Here is a 25347-nt window from a genome sequence, read left to right on the forward strand (position 1 = left end):
CCAGAGAGGGGCTCTTTTCATGGGAAGGTTAGTGTGTGCAGGAATGAGGACAAAGGAAAGCAGGAAGCTGGCTCTGGAGTGCCATGCTGGCGACAACCAACCGACCGGGGGCTGCGCTTTCAGCAAACACAGTCAGAGAACTAGGGTGCAGATTCCTCCAACAGGGCTTGAACCCCAGGAAGGGGCAGCTCCTTGGGGTGCAAACACCGATGAAATTTGAAGATAATCATTAATCAAGTGAGCACTGCCCTGTGCATGCCTCTTTCCTATACTACACTTCAATTTTTATAACATCCCTTTAAAGTGTAAAATCAGAAAAGGGGGATGGATATCTCCAAGTTTAAGATGTATGAATGTATTATCTAAAAATATTGATTACAGAAGAAGATTCTTGTGTTTCAACAAACTCATCCCTCACCATAATAACCCACCACAACAGTTTCATTAGTTCCCTTCATTTCTAAATAGCTCAAAGTCTGGTACATAGCAGGCACCTGATAAATGTCTGTTAAAAGCAGGAACATTTTAAATGCACGCTTCTAGATCTTTTAGGTGATAACATAGCATCATATTAAAGATAAAATCATGAAGATTATTTTAATCACGCTTCATCTAATTAATGGTTAAGAATCAAGTGACTTAAGAATGAATAACCGTGCAAATTCTTATTACAGTCATAGCTTGCTAACAGAGCCATTTCTCACAAATCAAGAAATTATGACTTTGGCTCATCAAGAGAGTCAATTCAAGAGAAGAAGAGGAGGGTATACAATGTTTTTTAACCAAAAATATAACCACTGATAGGACATGGATAAGAAAAATTTCAGTTTCTATGTTTTACTTAAGAGGAAAAAAAAATCAAACAACTGAACAATGTTTTAAATGCTCAGGTTGAAAAAAGTTGGTTACAGAATCGAATCATGAGAATTATAGTGCGGGTGTTTACTCTGAGAAGCACGACCCCCAATATTGATTTTCAGGAAGTATATTAATAAAGAACTCCTAATTGATTTTTTAAGACTTCACTTGTTGTCTTTTATTTGAAGGTGCAAAGAAGGGCCTGGGATGCTGAAGTGTTCTAATGAGATGCTTAGCTAACAGAGGCACCTTAAACCGAGTGCCTTGGAATGGAGAGGCAGCAGCTGCATTTAATGACTTCACTTAACAGTTGAGCTGGTTTATGACCAGAGCCACACTGTCTTCTCAAAATTTCTGAAAATTCACCTTTTTGGAAACATGCTTCTACCAAGTGAACCTTGACAATGTGCAGAACTCCATGGAGTTTTTTGTTTTGTCAGAGAGAGCTGAAATGAAAAACTGTTTACATGTGCTATATTGTCCGCTAAAACAACAGAAAGCCCAGGCCAGGCAAGGGGCCAGGTACATACCTGTCCAAAGTGGACTGTGATTGGCCGCCGGTCTTCTCGGAACTTGGGGTCCTTGGCCTCTACCAGTGGGGATGGCGCAGTCTTTGGCAGCTGCTCTTCTGTGGTGGGGGCACAGCCATTCTCAGTGATGTCCTGCAAGCAGAAGTTCCATGGGGGGGTTGGTGTCTGGGTTATGGCCCCTGCCATGAGCACAGGGGCTCTTTCCCACCCCACTGCTAAGACGCCTGCCAGAGAACCCCCTCTCGGACACTCCTGCTAGAGATGGAGGAAATGGAAGGCTAACTTGGCCCTTTCACTTAGGGAAACCAAAATCATGCACATTATATTATAAAGACTACATAATAATTCACAATAGTGGGGAAGACCTTTCCTCCTGCTACCTCACGCAGTTATTTTAATTTTTATATATTCACTGTCTGCATGCAGGCATTTAAAAATTACTTGCAATCACAACTCGTGCATAATTTTACATTCTGTTTCTTCTACTATAAACATTTCCATGGTACAATACAGTCATTAGAATGATCATTTTAATGGATGCATAATATTTCATTGAGCAGATACTCAATAATTTAATAAACCATTTTTACTACTACTGGGCATTTAGATTGCTCCTAATTTTTTTTTTAAACTTTTTTTTTAAACATCACAGGGATAAACACTGCCATCTTTCTTTCTTTTAGATTAATTCTTTAACAGAAATCCATAGGAATGCAACTGCTTGATCAAAAGATATACACATTATTAAGGCTTTTTATTCATTCTACCAAACTGCTTTCCAATTTACACCAACTACCAGCAATGGATGTATTATCAGTTTCACCATGCGTGTTAGCCATACCGTTTTAAAAATGTATTGCTAATTTAGGAGGTGAAAAGCTAGACCTTGTTGTTGTTTTAATTTGCATGACTTTGATGATTTGTGAGTGTGGACATTTTCTCCGCATTTGTTCACTGATGACGTTACTGTTTGTGAAAACCGTGTGTTCCTGCTCCCTCCTTAGCCTTAGTCTTTTCAGCAGAGAATGAAGAAAGACACTTAAGTCTGAGTTAGGATTCTATGACCTGGAGAAAATTTAGGGAGCCAGTGTCATCTTTTTTTTTAATTTAGAAATTCACATTTAATTTGTGCTTGTGATAAATAAAGTCAAATTTTAAGGTAAAGAAAAACCACAATGTGCAAAAAGCAGTGACGCTCCTTTCCCTAACGCTAGCAGCTGACTATCCCCGTGGGTTCTTCAGGACGTGGATGGTGCCGACTTGTGCAGTGAGGATCATATGGCTTTATTCAAGTCAGGAAAGTTGCTTAAATCTTCATTTAAGCAAGGCAGAGAATAAATGTACAAGTAAAAAACATTTAAATCGTTTTTTTTTTAACTAAGTAAAAATAACTCACAGCTAGAATAAAATAATAAATACAGACAGAGGATGAGATGGTTGGATGGCATCACTGACTCGATACACATGAATTTGAGCAAGCTCTGGGAGTTGGTGATGGACAGGGAAGCCTGGCATGCTGCAGTCCATGAAGTTGCAAAGAGGCGACTGAGCAACTGTACTGAACTATTTTCATTGCAAAAACAAATACACATTTTGGTCAACAAGACACATACCCTTAGTACTCATTAAATACTGCACATAAAAGACATGACAATTGATTGTTCTTACTGAGTTAAATAGAGAGAATGGTGGCACGTGGAGGAAAGTGATCCCTTACTAAATAATAATGCATTAAAGAAGAAACACAGAACATCTTTGAGCCTCAGTTCCTCACCTGTAAAATGGAGCTACGGTAGCTATGAGGAATAAAGATGATTAAGCCACATAAATGTCTAGAACATTTTTCCTCAGGAGTGTCCTATGTATGGTACTCAATAATAATAACTGAGTAACTACTAACGAGGCACTCAATAAACTATAGGGAGTAAATAAACTATGGTGGTTTAGTCACTAAGTTGTGTCCGACTCTTGCAACCACATGGACTGTAGCCTGCCAGGCTCCTCTGTCCATGGGACTCTCCAGGCAAAAATACTGGAGTGGGTTTCCATTTCCTTCTCCAGGGAATCTTCCCAACCCAGGAATCAAACCCAGGTCTCCTGCACTGCAGATAGATTCTTTACTGAGTTACAAGGGAAGCCCCAAATCAACTATACTTTAATAAAAATAAATAAACAATAGGGACTGCTCCCCCCACCCCTCCTCTCTATATATTCAACTCCATACACCCAGCTGAGTCTCTGTGCTGCTTGGTAACAACACATGGAGATGGTGACCTCTTGGTTTTGCTAGGCAGGGCTTGCACCAAGTGGCCCCTGAGTCTCAGCCGGGCCGAGGCTCAGTGATGAGAGAAGCTGCCGCCAGCCAATTAGAAACAGCTCTCTTGGAAAGGGGCTGCCCAAAGGTGCTCAGGTCAAGTGGAACAAAGAGAGGGAGGGACTCCTTCGGTGCCACAAAGTAACAAAGGGCACAAGGGGCATTATGGATCCAGTGGGGTTACTGAGAGGACATACATAAGAGGTTAAATAAAGCCAAACAAAACAGTTCACTTTTAGTTCAGGAAAAGTATTGCACTGTATGTGACTGGTTGGGGAGAAAAATAAAGACATGAAGCAGTAAGGTAAGCTAGTAAGAAAATATTGATAGTAATGAAAACTATAAGATGATAACTATTTTTTAAAATGTCTGTTGTAGTTTTGGGCAAAGTGTCTTAGCTTAAATTTTTAAGTTAAAATTTCAAGTAAAAATGTCCTAGGTTTTGTTTTTACCATTAACTAGCTATCTGATCTTTCCAATTCACTCAACCTCTCTGTACCTATTTATTTTTACAACAGGGAGACCACCATCTGCTTGGCAAACTTCAAAGCTGCTAAGAGAATGGGTTAAATGAGATGAGATGTGAGGAAGCTTTGAAAAATGTCTAAGTCCTGTGCAAATTGAACATGAGACTTATTCCCTGCAAAATGGAAAAAGCACCATCTAAAAGGAAGAGCTTCCCTGTCCCTGTGCTGAGTGCCTACTACTTGCAGTCACTTCTCCAGACCCTTGACCTTCACTATCACACTTAGCTTCCACAAGAACCACAAAGTAAATGGGATTATCACTCTTTTATAGGTGAGGAAACAGGGCTCAGAGAGGGCAAGTTACCCAAGACCACACTGCTAGAAAGCGGAGGAGCCCAGGGTGATGTGATTTATACCATATGGACCCATGACAACAGCACAAGAGAAGGTATTCTGAGTCAAGGAGGTGCTCAAAAACTCATCAGATGTGACCTTGTCCTCAGAAACCCTATCACAACAAATCGTTGTAAAGTTGAATAGAACATTTGGAAGCCAAATGTGTCCAGTATACACATGTGCTTGTGCATCAATATATATGTTAATTTTCTTTAGTTAGAAGACCCAAAGGTGCCCGAGATTTCTTACAAAATCCTGGGGCTCGCCCCACTAATCTGTTAACTTCTTCACTATTTCTTTCACCTGGGGTAGGAAAACTGCTTCCTCCCAGGATCCTAGAGAGCAGAGAGGGAGAAGTCCATCAGGAAAGAAACAGGGCCAGCTCACACCCTCTCCCGCAGGTACCAGCAGAGATCTTACATACTGCATGGATCCAAAAACACAACATTTGGTACCTGTGATTAAAGAAATTGTCCTTTAAGAATTAACTGAGATGCCATTAACAAAGAGAATGGTAAAACTCTCATACTCTTCTGGTGGGAACAGAAACTGCAATTCCTATCAAAACCCTAAAAGAGGAAAGAGCCTCTGGCCCACTAAGTCTACTTTCAGAAATTTATCCAGATGGAATAATTAAGAATTCCTGCAAGGTTTACCTATGAGGATGTTTGCCTAGAAAACACTGGAACTAACTAAAGTGTCTAGCAATGGGATTAATGAATGTATGTACATCTATCAGATAAAACTGTATGTGGCCATTTAAAACAACATGTGCAGGAAATATTTAGTATTTTGAGAAACAGTCAGGATACAGTGAGTGAAAATACAGGTTATAAAATTCCCTTTTTTCCTTGTTGATGTGTTGAATTTTCTCCACAATTTTTTTTTTTTTTTTTTGGTAAATGCTCAAAATGTCCTTAAAAAAAAAATCAAGAAGGTAACAGGCAGGGTAAATCTGTTCCTTCCTGAAGAGTCACACAGGAGGAAGACACTAGATGGAGCTGCGGGTAAGAGGCCGCTGAAGGTTGGGAGATTTCTCCCATGGCTCTGTTCAGAGCTGGGAGATTGTTAGTTCCCATCCCTTGGTCAACAAAGGAGTCAGAAAAGAATACAATTTCTATCACCTTCCCCAGGCTGGAATCAGAGATCATGCCTGGGATCTAATCTCCATTTGCCTGTGGAGAAGGCAGGGACTGAGTCCCTAGGAGGAGTCTCGAGATGGGAACCCAGAGGAAGAAGGGGGCTTGGCATGGCCTTGGGTGGGAACTGGGGTGAGGGAGCTGAGGCTATATGACTTCATGAGGCAGAGATTCCAGGAGAACATTCCTGGCCCATGGGAGGCAGGGAGGAGGGTGCCTGGAAGACTACTCTGGTGGCTGTGTGGAGGACCAAAAGGGAGAGGCTCCCAGCCCGGCCATGCTCTCCGGGTACACGCACACGGGTGCGTGGGCAGACTAGCCGCTCCAGATGCGGGATAGAAGAAGACAGACAGGTTGGAATCTCCCATTTGCCAAACGGCTACTATGTGTTGCTGTTTAAACCCATTATTTCTTCTAGTCCTTACAACAGTCCAGTAAAAATCTCTATTTCCCATAGTTTATAAATGAGAAAAACTGGCAGGACTGAATCCGGCTTATCTGTCTGCTTCAGAGGCCCCAACACCACACCACAGAGTGAGGGCTTTGAAGGCTCTCGTGGGTGTGAGGCTGGGGCCTCCCATCTCTGACTTAGCTTCCTGGTCTCCATGTTCGGATTTGTGCAGTGTCCTTCTTTTCCAGACTACTTCACGCTACAGCAAATGCAAACTATGGGATGAATATTGATAGCAAAATAGTATCCAGAGTTGGAATTTCTGTGATTTGAGGCTGCAGCGGAGACAGGGAGCTGACAGTTGTGTGATACAGTGTGAAAACGTCTGTCCCACAAGAGTCCACCTGGGTCTCCCAGCCCCAAAGGTGCTGCCTCACTCCCTTCGATACACTAGGAAATGCTTCTCCAGAAACTCAAGTCTTCACCGACTCAACTGTGAACCTGCTCCTTTCAGTCACACAGACTCTGAATCGACAAGCTCGATGTATCTTTAAAAGATCAAATATTTAAAAAGGGCTGTGAGGGAATTCCCTGGAAGTCCACTGGTTTGGACTTGGCCCCTTCACAGCTGCAGCCTGGGCTGGGTTCAATCCCTGGTCGGGGAACTAAGATCCCTCAAGCTGTATGGTATGGCCAAAAAAAACCCAAAAAAAGGCTGTGAAACGGGCCCATTTGACTCAGTCATTTTAATTTTATACTGAAGAAAATAATATTATTTTTCAGGGGTTCTCCAATAGGCAAAAAAAAAAGAAAAGAAAAAAAAAGGGACATCCTTACATAAATATTTTAATGTTCCTCATAGGAAAGAAGGAGTGTGGGAATAGCTACCGTTTTTAAAAGAGGGCATTTGGTGCAGCGGTGTACAACACTGCAATAGAAGGAGGTTTGTTGAGAGCCACAGCCCAGCCATGTAGCATCCTCCCAACAGGCCAGGTCTGGTGGGGAGGGGCTCTGGATGAAAGAACTGATTTTCCCTTTAGAAAGTGATGGCTGGGTAGCATTCCTTGCCATTTCTTCTTCCTAATTTTGAGCAAGTTAAACTTCAAAGAAGGCTAAGCTATAGAAGAATTTGACCACCTTGCTCCATTTATCCAGAGAAATGTGTTATCCATCCTTTTTTGTTGTTGGGCTAAAGCAGAGCAGGTATGGAATAAAAGCTACACTACAGTCTCTATTAACAATTACTTGCCAATGGTCACAGGGATACTTTGAAAGCTCCTCTTTCAGAGGCTTTGAAAGTCTGCAGCACAAACGAACGAGGGATGGAGAAGGGCCCTGCTCAGTCATATTAGAGATGGACCTCCACACACCATGTTGACCTCTCCACAGGTCGGCCCGCATTTTCTATTTGCAATTCAAACCCAAGGCAAGAGCGAAGAGGGCAAGGTTGGGTTCTTGATTATATCTGTGGGGTCACCATTGCTATGCAGAGTTAGAGGAGGCCAGGTGGCAACCCAGTACATTTGAAAATTAGGTCTTTGTTGGGAACAGCCTCGATTTTGTAGCAGAAACCAAACTTGAGATGTCTACATGGGATGCATCTGGGGAGCCACACACATATGTTGCCACGTAAAGGGAAGGTGGAGGGGTAAAAAAGCCAAGGAAATATTTTCTACTGCGGTGAGAGAGGTCAAACAAAGCCAGATCCTAAATTAGCTCAGGAAAGGGAGCTGGAGCCCTGTGGAAGACCTGGTCCTGTCTGTCCCGAACAATGCTAGAGTCTCAATTACAAAATGGCTCTTCCAAGAACAACTGCAAAATATCAAGTCTGCAGAAATCTGTAAGACCGAAGGGGGAAAAGTGAAAATGGAAAAGGGTGCACTAATAGATCTGTCAACAGTCTGATGGTGACAAGCCACATTTCTATGAAATGCCTTCACCATTGGTGTCACCTGAAATGTACTGACACTCTCTATAGAACATTATCTCCTGAAGCTATTCTTGAAAAGACTGGCAGGGGGAAGAGGAACAGGGGAGGGAAGACTCTGCCTCAGATGCCATCAAGGAGAGGAAAGGGAGATGGTAGGGAGAAGAGTGATCTAGATTGTCTAAGTGAACCTTTGAACAACATCAAAAACCCTCAGTTTAACTGGTTATTTGCACAAATTTTACCCATCATAAAAAGGGGATTTTCTTAAGGCCTGATGCTTATGTGTACAAGGAAGGAGGCGATGGCCTGCAGAAAACAGATCTGACCAAGGAGGCAACATGTGTCCTCTGCCTGAGGAGGGGACCTTTCTCTGCTTACTCCAAGTAACCTTCTAATACCAGCCTGATGTGGTTATCAAGGAAGGAGAGCCTGGCCCTCCCTGCCCCTCCATTTTACATCTGCAATCCAATTCAGTTATGCATGACTGGGATAGGAGATAAAAAGGTGTATTTAGGGACTTAAATAACATCCAAGTAAAGGCTTCCACCTGCCAGTCTCTGGCGGAGTGCAACAGACCACAGTTAAGGTCTATCTGAATTTACATTAGCAGGATTTTTATTTCCAGGACTTGAATCTCAGCTGCTAAAAATTCACTCCCAGCTGAAACTAAGAATGTGAATGCTTAGTCAGAGCAAATTATTTTGCAATTAGAGGAATCAATTCCTTTGACCATTTCAAATTAATGAGAGGTCCTTTCTGACTTCTAAAATTAAAACTGCTTTCAATTTTTAAAAAAACTGCCGAGATAGACAAAGATCCTTATTACCTGGCACATTTTGGGGGTGTGGAGATAATGAAGTAAGTGATCCCAAACATCTTTTGGAAAACAAAACACTTGTTTCAAGAAGGCAGTATGAAATACTATAGAGGTAAGAGCACAGACGCTGAAGCAGATGAATCTGGAATTGAATCCTGGCTCTGCCAGGCTCCACCAGTGTGACCTTGAACAAATTACTTCACCTTTTAACTGGGGGTCTCCTTACACAGGATATGAGAATAATACCCCCCAGAGTGGCTCTATGGATTAAATGTGAAAGCTCCTGGGCTGGACCATCCTTAGAAAGTGCTTAATGAAGGGTAGCAATGCTAACACTGATGCTGATATTCATAATAATATAAAGATGCCCTCTCTGTTATAGCAACTTCCCTGCACAAGTCTAGAGAATCAGGTAGGGGCAGTCTTAGCCAGGATGCAGTCTGTATGATTTTATATGACTTTACTGATGGTCCATGAAGACAATCAAGAGTCTTTCCCTGCCCCTTGGGTCTCACACATGAACTGCGAGCAGAGCCTGCAGCGTCCTCCTCAAACCCACGTGCAGGCTGGAACCACGGCAGTCATTTCCCTGGAGGTGCTTCTTGATTTTGGTTACAACCAGCCCCAGGGCAGAGGTCAGCTGTAGGAGCTGGTAGTGCTGGGGTGGGGAGGCCAAGCCAATCTGTATGGACCCTAGTGAAGTGCGGGCCCAGTGGGGTGAGCAGGGGACAGACTAACAGTAGTAACTCTGAACTTGCTTGCCTTTGTGGGTTTAAGCCAGTCTTAATGTTATTTGAAGACAGTTTTTTGTCTGTGAATATTTATAACAGTGTGAAAACTCCCGGACAGCTGGTAATGCATTTTGAAGTGTGCTAACAACACTGTATCAAACAGCCTCTATTGATCACATCGTACTTTTTTGTGGCCACGCATTTCATACACGGTGCTTATACATTTTGAATAAGAACTTCAAGTACCTTTTGCTTCAAGCGGTTTTTCACCTCTTTTATTCCCATTTTTGCATGATCTTTTGCCTGCATGAAAAATTAATTTAAGTTAAGATTCCCCTTCTGTTTCCAGCAGGGACTGTGCTTGATTTCAGTCCATCGTGAATCACCTTCTCTGATTACTAGAAAAAGGAAGGAAAATGGGATCATCAAGTTGAAAACATAATGGCTATGAAAACAAATACAATGTTGAAAGGTTAAAAAAAAAAGCCCTTAAAGAGGCTACACAGATTTTATTTTCTGCATTTTGATGGCACTGATTTTTCCCCACCTCTGAAGCTCTTCTTCTGCTCTCTGTAATTATTTATCTCTGCAGCCTGGCGACAGCTACCAGTAAGAGGAGAGCAGCAGCTTCTCCAGCTGCAAGGTTCAGAATATCCACTACGCTTAACCAGGGCAGGGCTTCAGGACCAATTTTCTGCCCAGGCCAAATAGACACATCACTGGGTTTCTCTGATGCCATTTCGTAAATTTCATTTCAGCAGACACCCTGGCTTTGACTTTCTGTCATTCTACGACCTGTGCGGTTCTCTTGGCAGCCACCCACCCTATTAAAATAATTACTATTTAAGCACAGAAAGGACTAACAAAATTAAAAATGGAAATAAAACAAAACCACCCCAGTGAAGTGGCTCGGAGTCAAATTAGGAAGCAGGAGAAACCATGAGAAAAAATACTTGAGGCTCGTAAAAGATGGAGCATCGGGAACCGGCGCTTTCTCTTATTTTCACTCTGCTGTGGGCACAAGTTTCACAAACAATGCATTTCCTATAGGGCGGTGATGAGAGAGATGATGAAGAATTTGGGACAAAAAAATGGGCATGTGTCCCACCATGAGCATCCTTCAGGAACCTGCAGAGCAGCCTCTTTATTCTGACATAATAGCGAGGATACACACAGGAAAGGTCTACCAGAACACCCAACAGACCACAGCTTCTGGGTCTTTGGGATGGAGCACTGGAATTTTAGCCACCCCATCTACATCTGAAAAGCTAAAACAAGTAGCCGCCCATTTCTCTATTGCAGCAACTGTGTGCAGAAACATTTTAAATGAAAAAATGTCACTGACCTGGTCATAAAACATCAACGCTAAACAATTCTGAGAGCTTTGAGAGCTTTAGGAAATAACACAGCAGCCCCCAAATCAGCTCTGCAACACAGGGTTCAGTCTAAGAGTTTTGTCGTCATGCTCAGGAACAGATCTGTTTGGATCCTGAGACCAAGACCAGTACTTACGAACTTATAGACAGTCTTCATGGCCGGGTTTGCTTTCGTTTTTACAGTATTCAGAATTGCTCCACTTCCTTTCTATAATAAAAACGTCAGTTAGCAATTTGGACTGAAGATACAGTAGGCCAACAGCAACAAAGACCTCTTCTCTTTAATCAAGTTAAGCAACATTTCAAAAGTGTGTAACTTAATTAGAGGAACAGGCTTAGATGGTGACTGGTCCTGGGCAATTAAATCCCGACCACAGCAGAATCCCTATGGGTGGGTGTGGGGGCAGAGGGGGGATGGTGGATGGTGATGGAATAGCTGAGATGGGACCCCAGGCTCAGTATTGTGCTTGGCACCTGTCTGCTGGCTGGGAGGAAAGCTCATCACAGGCTCTCTGAGGCAAAGCTTTCTTTGGAGTGATCTACAAGGAATTCTACAAGAAATCTACAAGAATTTCTTCTCAAGAAATTCTAGTTACCACGGACAACACTAGGATAAGTTTAATAACAATGGATGCTAACACTGAGCTGGGGCAGAAAACTGGGGGCGGATTAGGCAAGGTTATCCGGCTACTGTGACTACCTTAAGTCACGCACCCTCCTTTCTTCCCCCTGGTTTTCTGTGTTGTTTTGTAAGGACTCACGGTGGGGATGCCCCGGTTTAGGTTCTGAGGGTACCAAGCCACTAGAGGGCAGGTCTCTGCCTTCAAAGACCCCCAGTCTGGGGGGTAAACAAGTGCCACCCAAGGTGGCAAGAACCACACTGGCCATGCGCACAAGGCAGGTGGCGGCAGCTCATTGTGTAGCAGGATGAGGAAGGCATCAGAGGATGAAATATTTGGCCCATGAAGGAAGAGTAGGCGCTTGCGTTGGGGACAGCGCAGATAAGGACATCCTAGGGACAGGAAGCAGCTCGTAAACAAGCGCAGAAGCTGTAAAGCCATGGCATGTTCTGTGAGTAACAACAGTCAGCGCATCATAGGAGGACTGGTGAGTGGAACAGAGAGCCAGACGGGGTCAACCACAGAGGGCCAGCATGAGCAGTCCATACCCCAGAGAATTTTTAACCAAGTGCATCACATAATCAGATTTGTGGTGATTTGGAAAGATATTGGGTTGGCCCAAAAGTTCATTCGGGTTTTTCTGCAACAATCCCAACAGATTTGAATGGAAAGAGAAACTGGATCCAGGGCATATACAAAAGAGTCAGACATACTATATAATTATTGGGATTAACTTTTAGCACAATTTTTGGTAACTGCCTATATTAGAAACCTTGAGCTTTAATTAAAAACTTCAAAATTTGACCTAGAAAGCATTCTCTGTTGTAGGATAATAGGAAATTTTCACCCACTCATTTGTTCCATACTGCTTTCCAAAATTACTCAGTATCCTATTTCAATGGTCCTTTAGAGTATTAAAACTCCCTTTATCAATCAATCAACAAGTCCTTATTGCTTGTCTGTGATTTGCCAAGTGCCATGTTTGGCCATTCGAGAAGAACAAAAGAAACCTTTCATTGAGGAATTGCTTACTCTCGGCCAACTGCAGCCACTTCCAAGGGACCCGCCTTGGCAGCAGTGTGCTTGGCCCACGAGCAGGAGAGCACACTTATCACACCATGCTGGGGCTGCCTGTTTATGTGCCTGCCTCCCCAGCAAGAGCGGGATCTCCCTCAGGGCAGGGCCTGTGTCCTGCTTCCCACTGGATCCCAGTACCCAGCGCAGCGCCTGGCACACAGAAAGCCTTGGGTACATACTCACTGACGAACCCATTTAAGGAAAGGCAACCATCTGAACTCTTTAGTGGCTTTTGAAGCCCTAGCACCTGGCTTCTAACACAGTCAAAAACTGTTTACAACAATAGTGAGGGGACGAAAACTCTCAGTGATGCGTTTTCCATCCTCCCAGGAGCCTCGTGCTGTGAAAGTATTTCAGAGCAGGAAGTGGGACCGATTTTTGGGTTTCTCATGAAAAGTTCCCAACTGGTCTGACCCTAGAAAGAGACCCCTGGAAATCCTCTGAGGAGGCAATATCCTCGGCCTGCTTCCTGAGGCAAGGAAGCTTCTCCTGCCTCTCACTGAGGGCGGGCTTTGGACAGTCTCTTCCTGCTAGTCTCCACCTGGCACCAGAATGGCCTGGCTTTACAAACAAAAGTATCTTCAGCTGGGCGCACACAGTGCCCTGGGCCGAATGACAGCACTGTGGGTGGCAGGGGAGGAGGAGGGTGGCCAGCAGCCGAGGAGGGGCCCAGGCAGCTCTGCGGGGGCGGCACTTACCCGGACTGTGGAGAGCCACTGGTGGTACAGCTTATCACTCCCTGGGGCAAGAGGAGGCAGAGAAGCTGGTATTTAGAGAAGTCATACATCCGCCCTCAGGAGTTCCTCAAGTTGCTTTCAGCATGCAGGACTTGGAAAGCTCAAAATCTGGAGAACCACACGGAGGCTCCCATGCCCCTCCCTGAAGGAGCTGCTGCCGCAGGTTTCTTTCTCAGAGTGCTATCTGATCCTATCAGTGTCCTGAGTACAAACCCAAATCCTCCTTCTTGCCTACTGGACAGAGGTCAGACCCCTTAACAACCCTGCTTCTCTTCCTCTGTCTTGTCTTGGCACTGCCCACTGTCTGCCTCTCCGTGCTGTACTACCATTCTGTACAACCTCAGGCTCCCTGATCATGCATCCTCCAAGCTGTGCATGCCCTCACAAATGCTGTTCCCCTTGCCTGGCTAACATTCCCTGCTCTCTCTGCTGCACACACTCAGTGACCAGCTCAGTCATTTCCTCTGTAGGCTTCTCCCACTCCTTCCCTTGAACTGGAGGGAAGGAGTTACCTGTTCTTGTTACCTCTAGAATAGGTAACATCTATAGGTCCATGCTCTCTAAAATCCTGAGAGTCATGCCAGGGCAGGAGCCACAGGGCCGCGTGTCCAGTGTAAGCACACGTTCGGCCTGTCTTATGCTAAAGTAGTACCAGGAAAAGGAAAAGGGGGTGCTGTGGGGAACGGATTCATTTTATCTGGTGGGATAAGGAGGTCTTATCAGCAGACAGCTTTTCTAGAAGACTGAATGACTTGACTTAGTTTATCAACACCTGAAGCCTGTCTCCTCCCCAGAACCCATAAATTCAACTGTTAGGACACTTCTCAAACCCGCCTCCGTTGTAAAGCTCTCATGTTACAGAGTGAGCGTTAATAGAGCCCTGTGCTACTTGCAAAAAGACCTGTGTCTGCTCCTTTGCCTGCAATGGTTTAGTCTGTATTTGTTTTTGGTTGTGAGTTTTCTCCTGGCAGTCTAAAAGTTCCCTGAGGGCAGAACTGGCCCCCTCTCATTCTTACTGTACAGAGTTGTGGTCACAGAAGAAGGCATTCAGGAAATGCTCCTCAGTGATTTCCACACTGGTTTTATTGTTATTGATTACTGTGCTCTCCATGCAGCCCAGGTTAGTCGGGCCTGACAAAGGGGTTCGTAGGTGAGATAATGCCTGGCTCTAAGAATTTATGCCCAGTTAGATTATCCAGCACAGTCCAGACCAGACACATGCCCAGCAATAAGAGGGGGCCTGTAGCTGACTACCATTGTTTTGCATTTAGCTTTACTTTGCCAACAAAGACTGAGGCGCTGAGATTTGGAAAGGCGGACAGATTGGGATTCAGGAGGCAGGGTCAGCCTCTAACACTTCTCTGGGCCTCAGATGCCTCCTCTGAAAAAATGAGAGCCTGATTCCTCTGGTTCTAAAAGTCTACAGAGACACGGCCCCTGCGATGATCTTCACATTTTAAAGAAACATTTAGCGATCCTGTGCCAGGGTCTGTCCTGGGTGTCTGTACACACCTTTCCTCAGGGTCTCTGATTTCATCTCAACAGGACTCCTATGAGGTAGGCACTATTACAGTCCGTGCACAGATAACACTTCAGTTAAAAGAGGTGAATGACTCACTGCTAGGCAGTGAATCCAGGTCTCCTAATTCAGTACCTTTTGTGCTTTCCACTGCATTGTGTGGGCCACCACATTATCTAGACTTCACCCACCTGGGGGGGGGGGAAGCAAGTGACCCCAAGATGCAGGACTTCAGTTGCACCAGTGCACATGTCATCAAAAAGGGAAGGGAATTCCTCCAACGTTTCAAGGCCAAGTTGGAAATCAGTCTCTCTTTCATCCCCAGTGAAGGAAAAAAGAAGTCATGGCCACTCCTTGTGAACACACCCCAATCCCACACACAGACCACAGCTCATAAAGAAAAATGAACTGCCCTTACCAGCATACTCGCTCATGTTGATCTCCTCTTCAAAAACATCACTGAAGCCCTCGCCAGAATTGAGAAGGTCTAATCTACCATCGATAAACTATACAAAGAAAGAACAAAAGCTTATCAGCTTGTACAAAGAAACAGGGGAAGGCCATTCAGCTGGGCTCCTTAGTATACGACCAAAGAACCAAGACAGGAAAAGGCCTTTGGAATTGTGAGTTTAAAAAACTGGCTGTGTGTTTATGATAACTTGTTAAACTGCATGGCATATTTGCAAAAGCACTGTCTGGTGGCTAAGCACCCTCCTTGCCCAGTCTCCCTCCCCAGACCCTGGGCCTCTTTGCACTGAGGCCTGAGTCCCACCCATGTCTTCAGCCTCAGTGCTTAGAGTGGAGGCGGCTGCAGAAACCCCACTGGGGCCCCAGACGCTGACCAGGCAAGGGAGGCTGGGCACCTGTTTAAAGAGCTGCAGCTGGGTGGCATTCTGCAGGAACTGCCTCATGGCTCCTGAGCGATAGTGCGACACGAAGGCTTCCTCACAGAAGGTGATTGGCTCCTCCTGGGAGACAGAGATAAGATGGAGAGAGGAGGGTTAGAGGGAAGGAGCGAGGCCATCAGTGCTTGAACTCTGGCAGGTGGCACTCCTACATCCGCCAACGTACCTAACTCTCACAGACCTGTGAAGTGGCTGTTATCCTGGTGGCATTCTACTCTACGGATGAGGAAGCTATTTCAGAGAGGAGGAGACATCTCCCAAGGTCACAGAGCTGGTAGGAGGCAGGGTGGGAATGAAGGGCAGGATTCCAAACCCTGGCCACTTCCATATTAGCCACAGTCATACCCCAACAGCAAGTTATGAGATGTGTCCTTCAGTGGGATGATTCCCAAACTTTTCTTTGCACTTGTAGGAGAGGAACCCGCTCTTTGGATAGCACTTTATACATAAGGAGCCCTGCTACCTTCAACAGCCCAGATGCTCTGGGGGTGGTGGGGGTGGGGATGCTGGCTGGGCTCTCCTTGCTGGCTGGTCTTCTCTCCACCCCATGCCCCTCTCCCCATCCCATACCTTTGCAGTCCCTAAGGCAGTGAACACAGTTTGGAAACCATTTATAGAGTGATCTTAACCAGTAGCAAGTTATAATTTTAAAATAATAAACAGGGATGATCAAAAATAAGATTTTATCACCCAGGTAACTTTGTGCTTATGCTGTTTGATAAGGAAGTTTGCTTTTACCGAACCACATTTTATGAGTCAAGAAAACGACACCCTAAGCTTAAAAAACCACCCATCTTTGTAGTCAACACCTCAATCCTTCTTTGAAGGTATTTGGAGTACTCATCTACACAGACAAGGCTTTAATTTCAACAGTGTATTCTCAATTCTGAAAGATCAGACTTCTACATCTTGAACTGAATTAAAGGTACCCCTCCTCTCACAGACTTGGTGGCAAACACAGACATTTGAAGCTTCACTTTTATCCTGCTTTAATGAGTTAGGTGAGTGTTAAATTTACTGTGTAGCTGCTGTAAATTCCGAGAGTCCCTCCTGCTTAAATCCAGTTAATATTAGCTCAGCAACTGAGCAGACTTACTGCACAAGGATGACCCTAAAATAATAGAGTAAGGGGGATATTTATTTGTATACAGTTGTACCCCACCTAATTTTACAAAGGAACTGAGGCCCCTAAAACAAAGAAAAAAAAAATCGGTGCTGGAAAATACATAAACATATAAAATGTATTTATTTGTGAAAAGAGCATCTGGATATGCAGGTCCTATGTGGTTTCTAAAATTAAGTTACAGGGACTTTCCTGTGGTCCAGGGGCTAAGACTCTGTAGTCCCAATGCAGGGTGCCCGGGTTCAATCTCTGGTCAGGGAACTAGATCCCACGTGTCACTGTATGCTTCAACTAAAGATCCCACATGCCACAGTTAAGACCTGACACAGCCAAATGAACTAACATTCTTAAAATGAAATAAAATAAAGTTACAAAATTAGCTCTGAGCTTCCCAGCTGCCAAAGCAAGAAGGGAAGAATGCAAATATTACACTGTCTATGAGGAGAAAAACACACATCAGTTCCTCAGGGGAAAGAGTTTTCATGACATTTATTACTTTGGCATGAATTTATACCTTCCTTGCTGCAAAGTGGAAAGATCAGCCAGTGAGAACCAACAGAAGCCCACCTGGAATTCCATTCCTGTGGTCTGGAAGTTTCTCACCCTTGGAACCACAGTAGGGCAATTAATTCTTTCTCCAGGAGGTCTCAATCATGAGCACAATGTCTCTCATACACTGATCACTGCTAATAAACACTGTCAGTTCAGATTTCTCTCATTCCAAACTCATGTCTCAATCCCCACCTGGATGGAACCTCAAACTCAGAAGGGCCCCAAAACTTCCAATTACTATCCCATCTGGACTGCACTCTAAATCTGCTTTTCTTTCTGGAGTTATCATCATCCATGGCTGCTCACAGTAGACCTATCAGACTTCTGAGTCTGTCCCCTTTCCCCAGGGCAACGTCTCATCAGCCTGTCCCCTGCTCTCCATCCCTTGGCACAGGCCTGACTGCCATGGTAGGCGTTCAGCTTTATGTGGCTCTCTTCTTTTGTTCCTCCCCAACCACTTTAATTCTTCTGGCCAGAGAGATTTCTAAAATGTAAATTGGATCACATCACTATCCTACTCAAGGACTGTGGAGATGTTACATTTGGGTGCTTATCTAGTCCTTGCACTAGACTATAAGCTTCATGTGGGCAGGAGCAGTCCCCAGCTTTGTTTCCCAGAGTCCTTCTGTGTCACTTTCCTATGTCCTGTACACCTGATGCTTCAAATGCATCTCCTAGTCACAGGCCAGGTCCTTTCCCACTTCCTCCTGTGCTTTTGCCAGTTCTGCTCCTTCTACCTGGGCTATCATCCTTTAAACACAGGCCTGTGTGTGGCAGTCACACACCCCTACTCAGTGCTCCCACAGTGCCTGGTACACCCTGCGTGCAGGGTAATCTTCACTGGTGTCCCCATGACCAGGAGCTCGAGAGGGCAGAGGCCCTGCTGGCCTCACTACTATACTCTCAGCCCCTAAGTAGAAACTCAGGGATACTGGTTAAAGAACCACAGAGTGTGTGTGGCCCTGGTTCTTGTCATAGGAGCCCTGCAGTCTCTGTGTGGTTGAGATACCGCTTAGCTTGATGGTAAGGAGGTCTCAGAGCACGGGGCCTGATGAGTGACACTTGTGTCCAGGGAGCTTAGAGCTGCTCAGAGGAAATGCTCATTGGAGCTGTGAGCATTCATTCCTGGAGATTTGGCCGAGCATTGCCAGGAAGAAGTCTGCTGAGGGATCAAAAAACTCAAGTTTGCAATCAGATTTGTATGGAAGAGTAGCCTGAGGCAGGCTTTAGCTGTAGGAGAGCAGAAAGAATCTAATCTTTGGGGAGACATGAACATGTTGGGGCTGTTGTCTATTTACTGGAGATGACATCCCCCTGGTCAGATGTCTGTGTCATAGAAACAAACTGAAGGACATGGGCACGGATGGGAAGGACTTAGGGGAAATGTGACAGAGGGGGCCTTTCACACAGAGAGCTCAGAGAACGTCAGCCGTGTCAGCTGAGAATGGAGACAAGTACTGCGTATGGTGCCGGGCTGCTGGGCTGGGTGGCAAAATAGCACCGGAGTCAGAGAGGAAAAGGCTAATCCTTTCTGGGCAGCAGGTGTGAACTTGGGAGAAGTGGACACGTTCAGTGGAGCCTGGGAGGGTAAGAGTCAGGCGAGCCGTTCCCACCCAACGGGCAACCGTCCTGCCCTAACCTGGTGCTATTACTGGAGGCACGTGTGAGGTCTGACCGGCAGCAGGCACAGAGGGCGCTTTCCCTTGCAGGACTCATCTTCTAAGGAAGTGAGCATACTCACGGTTCACCTGATCCTTACAGAGGAGCAGGGCACATGCCCCGCACAGGGCCGAGTCTGAGTTTTACACAAGGTGGCTTCCGAAGCCCAGCCCTCTCGTGTATGGTCTGCTGTAGACTCGGGCCTTTCTCGAAGGCCTCAATTCTGTCTCCCCTTGGACACCTGCTGGGGAGCACAAGCCTTCTCTTCAAAGGGGGAGCCCGTCACGTTCTCCGAGCCCCTCAGAGATGAACTGCTCCCAGGAGGGAGGAGGTGAGCTGCGGTGAAGGTCCTTTCTGCCACAGGCCCAACTCAATGCCTACCCATTTGCACCCGCTTGTCCACCCCCTCCTGCAGTTGAAATGGCCGCCCCCATTCTGCTCTCTGCAGCGGTGGAGGGGAGTAGGGAAGCTGTCTCGTTAATTCCCTCCTTTGTAGGAAGTGCTGATTTAGTTCTCCTGTTAGGCTGATTAAACCCTTTGTCTTCTTGGGCGACACTCTAGGCGCTGGGGCTACTGACTGAGCGCGATTTTAATTCAGGCAAGTCAGGCCGTGAGCATTCAAGCTCAGATCGCATTAGTGGAGTTTTCCGTCCCTGACCCGAAGGACAGTTAAACACAACTGCTTAACCCTATCAAGGACTTGGTTATGAAAAGACAAGTTTTACTCCTGGATTATCTTCTTGACACATGGAGTCAATAAAAAATTCCATTATTGATGAGTCCATCTTTGTTAACAGGTGAAGTTGGTGATTCCAAAGGTTTAATTCCAGAAATAAATGGCTTTTATCCACAGCACTGAGAGTACTGGCATAAAAATAAAATCTCCCATCAGATTCTTCAGCATCTTTCCTTGTTCTGCTGATGTATACTGAAAGCATCAAATTCTTATTTTTCTTCATAAATTTAATTTTTACCAAAATTTTATGTGCATATTTATCCTGCAATTTTAGGGGAAAAATGAGGTGCCCATTCTTTATGGACCTTCCTTAAATTTAAAAAGTGATAATTCTGGAAGATTCATCCATCCAAAAATTTTGAAACACCTACTGTGTGCCTGGCTCTGAGTTAGAGAAATACAAAGATGAATAAAATACAGTTCCTACAAGTAACACTAATAATCAAATGAGGGCTAGGGAGAGGATGAGGTATGTATGGATGATACAAGAATGGCAGAATGTTATGTTTATAGCAGCATTATTCACAAAAGTCCAAAGATGGAAGCAATCCAAGTGTCTACAGGCGAATAAACAAAATATACATACAATGAAATATTTTTCAGCCTTCAAGAAGAAGGGCTTTTTGGCACATGCTACAGTATGAATGAAACTTGAAAGTATCACGCTAAGTGAAATAGCCAGTGACAAGAGGACAACTCTCCTATCTCTGGAGTTGTCATCTTCACAGGGACAGAAGTAGAATGGTGGTTGTCAGGGGCTGAAGGGGGAAGGGAGGGGAGCTGTTCCCTAAAGGACATGGACTTTGTTTTGCAGGATGAAAAAAGTTAGGGGTGGCCAGTGGTGATGCTGCATGGCAACGTGAAGCGTGAACATATTTCACGTTCCTGGGCTGTCCACCTAAAAATGGTTGAACTGGTAAAATTTATGTAATATATATTTCACCATAATTAAATTTTTAAAAATGATACAATACTTATAGTTGTAGAAGCAGTGCAATAGGTACATAGGAGTTGGTGTATTTTGTACATATTTGAAATTTTCCATAACAAAAACAAAAAACCTCCTGTTACCAAGGAGTCTGGCTACTTCAGGGAACAAATAAGCACAGTACAGCGTGATGACGGGCACACCAGAGGGCTGGTTCTGGTTTTTCTGGGTAAAGCCATCTTTAAAAAAAAACAACAAAACTTAAAAAAATTAAAGAAGAAATTGGATTCATTTGAGGTAACACAACATGGTGGAGAGAGAATATGTCCTGGGGTCAGAAAGTCCTGGACTTGAACCTGGACTCTGAAGATACTGGCCACGTGGTCTCAAGTAACTTGTCTTCTCTCATCTGCAACAATGACTCAAGGAGGGCCCATCTCTTAGGGTTGCTTCTAAGATTCAGACAGATGACAACAAATACATTTTGCACAAATAACTATTCTTGAGGGCAGAGACTGGGTTTTACTAAGACTGATAACATAATTTGCAGAAGCCAGTGTAAAAGAAATAAGCAGGAAAAAAGTGCTGTTGAGTACTAAAATATAAAGCTTTTTTTTCTTCATGATCTCTTTATGGTGCTTTTAAAGTTTGCTATTTAATGTCATTCCATGTAAGGAAAAAAATAAGAATTTAAATTATTAGCATGGCTTTAATTGTTCAGCTTTGTATCATGCAATGCCAGTTCTAAATGCTAACATATGTGGAATCGTATTTTGTAAATCATATATGCATTCGTGTTTTGTTCTTACCAGACAGTGGAAATGCTGCACAAAACTAACTCAACTGTTTTTTCTTTCAATTTTTGATACACACACATTTTATTAACATTCTCTGTCTTTGGCTTACTGACGAGAAAAGAAAAGGGACGGTGGTTGCTCCATCTTTTTCTCTTCTTCCTTGTCATTGAGGGAGGAGGTGGTTGGCACACAAGGATGAGTTAGGAACGTGACAGGTTTCGGCGGTCGTTATTGGTCTTCCTAGAACACCCCTGCCTTCTCTCAGTGCTGAAGAACTTCTGGCTCTGACACAGAGTGTGGACTCTGGGGCCTGTCAGTGGCCCTGTCGCGGCCGCAGACACTGACACGTTTACCCTGCCAGTGAGCTCCATGCGTGCTGGGTGAGCTGGAGCACCCTGTGCAGACCTCTTCTCCCGCGCACACCCCACTGCCCCTCAGCCTCCATCCACAGAGCACAAGTTCGAGGGTAAAATTGGTAAGGAAGTTTGAGATGGTGACAGAAGAGCATAAACCACACACAGGCCATCTGTGCATAGGGCCGCGGCTGCATACCGCACAACATACACCAGTGAGGCCTCCGGGCTTCACACTTCTCTTATCCCCCTCTCCCTTCACAGGCTAAATACTCCGTAGGGGCTCTGGTTGTTGACTCTGTTTGCCATCTGGCTGGCCAGCGTAGAACAGCTTTAGGCAAGTGTGTAGGTTGACGGAGGTGGGGTTTCTAAACTCCTGAGCGTGACACGCAAATCTCTATGTGACCTTCCCCAGCTAATGTTTCTTGCTTATGACCCATCTACCTTGTCCATACGCTCATTCCCTTCCAGAAAGTCTGGACTATCGACTACCCACTGCTTTACACACTCTCACTCTTCTGGCTTCCTTCTTCACGTTACTTCCTTGTGAGAACCTTACCTGATGCCCTCAGGTGAAGAGAGCCTCTGTTCCTCCTCCAAGCCCCTACACCTGTGCCCACCGGCCTCTTCCCAGCCCAGGGCAGACTCCTAGAGGTGGGCTAGGACCTGGCATGCAATAAACATTAGCTGAGTCACTGCAGGAAGAGGCAGATGTGGCAGCGGGACACAGAGCTCGGCTCCAGCCCCAGCTCTGCCCCTGCGCACACGGCTGCACCCTTGGATCCCCATTCTCACCACCTGCCACAGGGGATCGCTCGGGGGTTAAACAGGGGTGAGTGTGATAGTGTGTTTAGTAATGCTTGACCATGGCCATGCATTAGAATCACCCAGGGCACTTTCTTAGTAGTTTTTAAAACTCCCCACGTGACTCTAATATGGCCAAGGTTGAGAACCATGTGCAAGTGAAAGTGACCAGCACAGCATCCATACCAATCAACGTTCATGTTTTGAAATTTAAGAGTATAGAGAAAGTCAGAGAACCTGGCCCTGTTTATCACCAGTAGTCCCAAACCAACTGCATTTTGTTGAAGTACCTCCAATTTCCTAGCAAAATACCCTAATCACTGGCCAAAGTGCAGGAGAGCCATATCTTGCTCTGAGGTTTGAAGGGTCCTTCTAAAGTCTCCCCTGAGCAGCCAGTAGTGTTTGCTCCGGGTCTCAGCACCACTCTCAGCTGGGTCAGAAGGGCTGCTCCTCACGGGGTCGGGCAAGGACCCTCGGTGAGTTCCCAGCAGACACGGAAAAGGCTGAGGATGGTGTCCAGCCTAGTATATGCCAAATACTTACTCCTGGGAGGCAGGGAAAGAGAGAGGGAGAGTTGGGACAGAAGGATTAGACTCCAGCTGATTCAGGTTAGCCAGAAGCAGGCACGAGTATAGGGTGAGGAGGCTGAGGTCGGCTGAGCACTTGCTCTGGACCAACATGTGTTAATACCTTCCCCTCCCGGAATCCTCACCAGAATCGTGGGCACCCATGAATGACTCCCACTGCACAGATGAGGAAAGGGTGCCCCGGCCGATGAAATGCTTTGCTCAAGGTTCCAGAGCTGGTGGGTCTGAATGACTCCCAAGTGCAAGCAGCTCTCCCCGCAGCCTCAGAGGCACGTGGTGGTCCGTGCCTGAGTGCCAGCAGGGGTGGAGGGTGGTGGGAAGGTGGTCGAACCACAGCCAGAGTCATGGCTCTGGCGGGGCTGGGCCGAGCCATGTTGGGGGATGAGAGGACCAAGACAGTCTTTCGAACCACGCATCTGGTAGCCCAGGCGCGCCAGGGACAGCCTCCCAGGCTGGGCCCCTGTGACTATAATAAGCCCTAAACAAAGAATCAATGTGTCGCTGAAGGCGGCTCACTGTTGGGATGATTTCAGCAGGGAAATGTGGGCGCCCGGCGAGAGCTCCTCAGATGATATACAGGGCCAGGGACAGCCGGGCTGACAGTATTTGCCCATTCGGGCGGGCCAGCCGCTTGGTATTGACAGGAGACCCCACACACTCTTGCTAGATTACAGTAAAGACATTCAAATCACAGGCGCGCGGCCCACACCCAGCTCCTCTGTGCCAGCAGCCCCTGCCTTCTGCATTAACCGAGACAAACAGGGGGAAGTCAGGAAATTCTGATTAGCAGATGAGCCGGGAGGCTGCGGAAGCCGAGGAGACACGACGAAGGGGGTCCGCGTGCATACCAGCTTAAGATTTCCTTCCCATAAGAAATGCAGATGGCGGCGGCTCGATGGGAAAGCAGGTGCCGTGATTAAACAGAGGCCGCTCACTGAGCGCTGCCTGCCCTGGGCGCTCTCCTGTGCATCGTCTCACTCTCCAAGGCCACCTGTGAGGCAGGTGTCGCCGAGATCTCCATTTGACAGATACAGCTACTGAGGCTCAGAGGGGTGAAGTCACTGGCCTCTGGCCATAGAGCTGGTCACAGACAGAGCCAGAGTCTGAAGCCAAGTCTGTCTGGCCCTGGACTCATGTGACACAATATTATTTAAAATATAACACAGTATTTGTATCTCTCTCTCAAATACAGAGATAGTATTTGGTGTAGCAACTGCCACTGGGGCTCCTCTGGGAATTCGGGGTGATGGAGTAGAGGCGGTGAGGAAGGGTGGGCTCTGGAGAGATGAGTGAGCCTGGGCTCCACCCTGGGCTGGCAGGAGCCATCCAGCTCTGGAGCCTCTGTTTTCTTACCAAACATGCCGGTGACAATCCCCACCTTCATCCTCTGAGGACTCATACCATGACATAGGCAGATCCCAGGAGCAGTGGCTGGGTTAGTGAGAGCTGGTGACCACCCCTCACTGAGTGAACTGCCACGCTGTCCCCAGTAGGGAACCACACAGGGACACGCCAAGATCTCAGTGTCAAACACCTTCTGCTCAGCCACCGGTGGGCCTCGCTGTCACTGAGTGCCACATTCTCGGTTTTAACACAGTGACCCTTACATTCCAAAGTCCCAGGAAAGGATGTGCCGAACTGACTAGAGACGAGGATTTTGTTTCCTGAGAATGAGGACAAGACAGTTCAGGAGCACATACTGGAGAGGGGGTGGGTTTGGAGGGCCTGGTGGTCCCCTGGGCAAAAAGCAAACCAACCTGAAGAGCGACCAGAAGGAGAACCAACGTTTGCTATGGCCATGGGAATACGGGACTCACAGATCAAAAGGCTTTTAAAGCGCACAAAAATAAAACTGGAGCAGCACAAAATAATTCTGTAGAGAGGAGAAATCCCAGCTCTCTGAGTTAAGTGAGGGGGAGACAGACAGACCTCACCTAAGATACACCAGTCCTTGGTGACACGGCCCCCAGGGAGCTCATTCACGGTACTGTCCACATGCTG

At 45.9% G+C, this 25347-nt stretch overlaps 1 protein-coding gene across 9 annotated transcripts in view; it reads right to left on the reverse strand.

Annotated features, from left to right (window-relative positions):
- Positions 1–25347, reverse strand: part of DENND1A (DENN domain containing 1A) — a 527315-nt gene that overhangs the window by 51802 nt on the left and 450166 nt on the right. For all 9 annotated transcript variants that reach the window (XM_044926324.2, XM_044926331.2, XM_044926328.2 and 6 more), the window contains 6 exons: positions 15766–15870; positions 15321–15408; positions 13345–13385; positions 11086–11157; positions 9820–9876; positions 1389–1520 (listed from right to left, as the gene is read on the reverse strand). In XM_044926324.2, the coding sequence (XP_044782259.1) occupies positions 1389–1520; positions 9820–9876; positions 11086–11157; positions 13345–13385; positions 15321–15408; positions 15766–15870 (495 nt within the window). The remainder of the gene's footprint in view (positions 1–1388; positions 1521–9819; positions 9877–11085; positions 11158–13344; positions 13386–15320; positions 15409–15765; positions 15871–25347) is intronic.

This window comes from Bubalus bubalis, chromosome 12 (genome assembly GCF_019923935.1).
Source record: "Bubalus bubalis isolate 160015118507 breed Murrah chromosome 12, NDDB_SH_1, whole genome shotgun sequence".
Taxonomy (NCBI): domain Eukaryota; kingdom Metazoa; phylum Chordata; class Mammalia; order Artiodactyla; family Bovidae; genus Bubalus; species Bubalus bubalis.